The sequence below is a fragment of the Cannabis sativa genome, chromosome X (genome assembly GCF_029168945.1).
Source record: "Cannabis sativa cultivar Pink pepper isolate KNU-18-1 chromosome X, ASM2916894v1, whole genome shotgun sequence".
NCBI classification, from domain to species: Eukaryota; Viridiplantae; Streptophyta; class Magnoliopsida; order Rosales; family Cannabaceae; genus Cannabis; species Cannabis sativa.
In genome coordinates, this window is record NC_083610.1 from 12,021,344 (window position 1) to 12,027,132 (window position 5,789).

Here is a 5,789-nt window from a genome sequence, read left to right on the forward strand (position 1 = left end):
AATATTAAAATAATATAAAATATCAAAAGACCGTATTTATAAATAAGATCTAACCAATTATAAAATATTTAAAATTTTGTACAACTATATTTTTGAATTTTATTTTTGTTTTTTTTGTCTATTTTTGAAATAATTTTTAATTTAATTTAATAATTATTATAAAATATTATTAACTAATTGTAAGACGACACTTCTAAATAGTATTAGAGATGTTTTTTTTTTTTTTAGATCAAAGTCTCAACAAAAGGGATGCTCTATTAGAAACAAGTTTTTTGTTTTCTTTTTTATTATTTTTTTTAATATAATGACCAATACAATGGTCATAATACAACAAACAATTTCTTCCAACCAAATAAGCTTATATTTAGAAAGGGAAAAAAATCTTCTCAAAAAAAAAAAAAAAAAAAAAAGATTTTTCTCAAAAACAAAAAAAAAATAAAAGGAAAATAAATATATTTTTCTAATGTATATAAAATATATTATTTTAATGGAGAGATCGTTTAAAAAGTTACGAGTTTTTTTGGTTGTGAGTTTGGAAAGAAACGCATGCCAGACTATTCCGATTTCTGCTAAACTTTCATCTCTCTCATTCCGTTTTCCTTTAAATTCGTAATCATACATTTGCAATTCAAAGATTGTTGAAATCAAGTTCAAGACAAGTAATCGCCTTTCCTCGCGTATATACACAGATATATCCATATAAGCACGCCCCATTTTTTCGAAGAAAAAACAGAGGTTTGTATAGAAGAAAAAGGCATGGACAGTTTGTGTTTGAAAACAGGGATTCATGGCATAGCTCCGCCGATTCAAATGGGTGGAGGGCTTGAAGTCCGCACAAACCCATCTCAGTTTAGCGCCGTAGGAAGGTCTAACACAGGTGACAAGTCAACAACGGTTCAAAAGAAGGCGGCGGTGTCTTCGATGTTTTCTTTTAAATATTCATTGAAATCTTTTTGGCCCGGTGGAGGAGGAGAAGGTCGGAGTGGTGGAGGCAGGTATGGTGGAATGGCCCTTGACGACACCGTTTTGACGGAAACCGGTGAAGAGAAGAAAAAGAAGGTCGACAAGGTAGGTGGTGAGAGGAGTGGCGTAATGGGTTCAGATGGACGAAATGAGAACTGGGTTTTGAAGATTTTGCATGTTCGATCGATGTGGAAGGACGATGAGGAGAAAGAAGAAGAAGAAGGTAAAAGTTTTGATCTTGATGCTAAGCTAAGGAAGGAGGTTGGAAATGGTGGTGGGGCCGTTGATAACCAGGGTGAAGGATCTGAGGGTGAGGATGGGGAGGGTTGTCATGCGTGTGATGGGTGTAGAGTAGAAGATGGTGACGAAGAAGTGGCTGAGTTTGATAGAGATTCATTTTCAAGATTGCTTCGGAAAGTGTCTCTTGCCGAGGCCAGGTTATATGCACAAATGTCATATTTGGGGAATTTGGCTTACTGCATTCCCAGAATCAAGGTACTGTAAAATTTGACTCCCAAAAACTTCTGCTTTCGATCTGAGTTGTTATGTTGCTGAAAAAAAGGACCCCTTTTCGCCAGGATTGGGAATTTAAGAATATGGGTTTTAATGGTAGATTCTGGAAAATAGTTAGATCTCATATTATATGATGTTTGTATATATAAACTTGATTCATATGACATCAGGAGTTTCTGGACTAATCATGGAGATGTTTGTTATCATATTATTCATATTGTTGCGAATATATCATATACAAGAAAGACCTTTTTTTTCCCTTTCTTTTTGGCTTGTTTTAGTCAGTCTTCAATGATAAGAAATGTTAGATTGAATTTTCTTAACACTTGAATAGAAAGAAAAAAAAATGTTGTCTTTAAAGTTATGGTTGATCATTATTTGGCATTGCATTTTCAATCTAAGGATCATAAGTTCTATTGAAATCGACTTGGTTTTGAACATATTATTTTGGTTTTGTTTATTCAGCCAGGAAATCTTCTCAGATGTTATGGCCTGCGTTTTGTAACATCATCCATTGATAAAAGGGAATTGGCTGCTAAAGCTGAGAAAACTCAGGAGCCAGAGGAAATTCAAGAAGAAAAAAAAGAATCAAAGGAGGTTGAAGAAGTAGAAAATAACAAAAGCAATGGATATGGAATAAGTGCATCTGCTGCTTACCATATTGCTGCCTCTGCAGCTTCTTATTTGCATTCTCATACAAGGAGCATACTTCCCTTTAAATCTTCAAAAGGTGATGTTGGGAAAGATTTGTCCGAAGAAATTAGGAGGACCAACGAGGGTGTCAGGATGATGAACTCTGAGATGGCTTCTTTGATGGCTACCACTGATTCTGTTACTGCTGTGGTTGCTGCAAAGGAGGAAGTAAAACAAGCCGTTGCTGACGATTTGAACTCATCACATTCATCGCCTTGTGAGTGGTTTGTGTGCGATGATGATCAAAGTGGCACAAGATTTTTTGTTATTCAGGTAAGAAGAAGGAAAATTGATCCTTCTCCATATCTTCTTAGGTAAGCAAATGTTTTCATTTTGATTATGTTTGGCTGATGTATCCTAATTATGTTCAGGGATCAGAGTCACTTGCATCTTGGCAAGCAAACTTACTTTTTGAACCTGTTCGATTTGAGGTAAATTTTGTTAATTTGCTAATCTGTTTTCTAATTTTTGTTGTTTGTGATTGATAGTCTTATAGAACATGGAAGCTAGCTATGATGAGTGAATTCTTAACAAAATTGGTTTCGATCGTTTCCAGGGATTGGACGTGCTTGTGCATAGAGGTATATATGAGGCTGCGAAAGGGTTATATGAACAGATGCTGCCCGAAGTCCTTGCGCATCTTAAATCAAAGGGAGACCATGCAACCTTTCGTTTCACTGGCCATTCTCTCGGGGGAAGCTTGGCTCTTCTAATAAATCTCATGTTGCTAATACGGAACAAGGCGCCAGTTTCTTCCCTGCTACCTGTAATAACTTTTGGCTCACCATCTATTATGTGTGGAGGGGATCGTCTTCTTCGCAAACTAGGATTGCCACTAGGTCATGTTCAGTCTGTTACAATGCACCGAGACATTGTTCCTAGAGCGTTTTCTTGCAATTACCCTAATCATGTTGCTGAGTTTCTCAAAGCTGTTAATGGGAGCTTTCGGAATCTTCCCTGTCTCAGTAACCAGGTAAAGAATGTGTATTTTGTTCAAATCTCAAGCTTGTCCCTTTCCTGTTCACCTTTTAAATTGGCATTAATTCTTTTTGTGTATTTCTATATAACAGAAACTATTATATGCTCCCATGGGCAACCTTTTGATTCTTCAGCCAGAAGAGAAGTTCTCCCCAAACCATCATCTTCTACCTTTAGGCACAGGTCTATATCTTTTAACTTATCCGTTGTCGAAAACAGATGATGCAGAGAAGCTTCTTCGAGATGCAAAGTCAGTGTTCTTGAACTCACCACACCCACTTGAGATTCTACGAGACAGATCTGCCTATGGTTCCGAAGGAGCCATACAAAGAGATCATGACATGAATTCCTACTTAAAATGTGTAAGAGGGTTTATTCGCCAAGAGCTAAATCTCATTAGAAAGGCCAAGAGAGAGAATCGCCGGAAGGTGTGGTGGCCTCTTGTGGCGCTGCATAGCGTCAATGCCGGCATTGTTGTGGGTAGAAGATCTCTCGGGACAGCAGCAGGCAACATGGGCCAAGAGCAGTTCAACTTTTCTGGCATTGTAAAAACAGGTAGAGCATCATTGAAACGATTTAGCAGGCTTGTTACATCACAGCACATGCACTTGTTTGTTGTGCTTCTGTTCCCTGCGCGGTTGTTACTCTTAGGAGCATTCAACATGATCAGTTCCAATTGACTTGTCATGTTGAATTGAGGGGCTGGCAAGGCTTGTAATGTCTCTCCCTTTAGCTTTATTTTTTTTCCTTTTTCTTTTTTCTCTTTTTGGTGGGACACTTGTACAGGTGGGACTTCCATTGAAGTTGGTGGCAAGTTGCTTAGATGATTCTTTATTCAATACTTTTTCCAAATTTGGAAGAAAATGAGGTGTTTGTTTAGCATAGAGTCAAGTACAGTTAGGAAAAACATTATTGAAAAGAAAGTCATTATATGAGAAATCTTCCCTTTTCTTGTGAATTTATTTGAATTATTATTATGTTTGATTAACCATATTTATGACATGTTAAAGTCCACTTGGGTTTCTCTGCACGTTGATTAGAGATGACTAAAATGGTCTATGCATTTATGTTTTCTAATTTCTATACACCTATAAGACAATTGTTACAGTTTTTCTGTTTTGTATATATTATTATTATAAGATCAAGGGAGGAGTGTAGTTTTAATTAAAAATATTATAAGTTTATTGATCTAATCAAAGAGGTTAATTAATGGTCTTGAGAAAATGATGGTTATTTATTACTTAACGAAATATGAAACCATTGAAAGTGAAATATTGATTCTTGCGTTAGCGTGTTGGATTATGGCTTGTAATTGTTGTGTGAGCATTGGCTCAATAATTGATGCACTGATATATTGTTATTATTATTAGTAATAATACCTATAAATAGTTTTTTTTTTTTTACAATAGATACCAAGCTGTGGATCTTTCCTCAACCACCAGTAAAAAACAATTGATATTCCACATAATTTTTTTTTTTTTAATAAAAAGTGATATTTTTTCTTTTCAATATCTCATGCTTATAATATTCTTCACTTTATTTTTGTTTTGGTGATAAGACTAAAATTGCAAATTGCACAACTAAAAGACCTTGTTATTCACATGTGATGAAACTTGGAATGAGGGAGAGAGGAAAGGTCTTGTAATTAGTCTTTTCGGGCTCCAATTGCATATAAATCTAAAATAGAAGACAAAACAGGCGTCCCCAGTCCAAAATGGCTTAGCCCTTCTTATTCTTAATACCTATCCATCCAACAATGCATATTGCATAACCTAACCCTTTTCAGTACAAAATCTATGAAAGAAATCTCACTTCTTTTGGGGTTTGTATAACTTGTATAGACAAATCCCTTTCATGGGTTTTGGATGTTTTATTTAAATAAATTAATTTTTAACCGTGTTCATTTTGTTTCTTCTTCGTGTGGGCTTGAATGTAGGGCAAAAGTGGAAGAAAAGGCCAAGGTTGTGAATTGATATAACCTTAGATTTAGTCCTTTTTATTGGGTCAAACGTGTAAATAATGATGAGAAAGATAACATAGCTTTTGTATGGAGATGTGTTTTTTAGTTTTTTTTTTTTTCTCATTCACTTATCCATGCTGGTGATTTGAATTTCTAAGCAAGTTCCCCTAAATTTCGTATACTCAAGAGTGTTGGAAATTTTAATTATATTTGACTATGATGAAGTGCAACATTTTGGATGGCAAGAGTTTTAAATGTATTTGTGGTATGTATATGTACTGACAAAAAAAATGTATTTGGTATGTTTTTCAAAAATGGTTATTTTTGTTTGTCAGCTAAATTGTTTTGCCACGTTTTGTGTCATGATAAAAAACATGTTTATATACCATTTTTGTGCTCTACCGTATAATCCAAAAAAAAAAAAAAATGGATATAATTTGATTGGATGTATTTTTTTTTTGAAGAGGAGTGTATCTATTATATTGAATTGAAATATTCCTAAAATTTGTCTTTGGACAAAAATGAATTGAAGAATTGAATGGTAGTTTGTCTCTTACTAGTTACAGATAAAAAAAATTTAAGAAAGGAAGGGGTAAATTAAAGGTTTTTTGTTCATGTATATATTGAAAGGGAAATTTGATTTTTTATACTTAAAAAACTTAAAAAAAAAATTTTAAACCAA

General features: G+C 34.4%; 1 protein-coding gene across 1 annotated transcript; it reads left to right on the forward strand.

Annotated features, from left to right (window-relative positions):
* The first annotated feature begins 424 nt into the window (after positions 1 to 424).
* On the forward strand, positions 425 to 4,105 carry LOC115704346 (phospholipase A1 PLIP2, chloroplastic). The gene is made up of 5 exons (XM_030631576.2): positions 425 to 1,458; positions 1,942 to 2,442; positions 2,541 to 2,600; positions 2,726 to 3,142; positions 3,240 to 4,105. Exons 1-5 carry the CDS (start codon positions 757 to 759, stop codon positions 3,825 to 3,827), a joined length of 2,268 nt encoding a protein of 755 aa, XP_030487436.2. The 5' UTR covers positions 425 to 756; the 3' UTR covers positions 3,828 to 4,105.
* Positions 4,106 to 5,789: the final 1,684 nt, after the last annotated feature.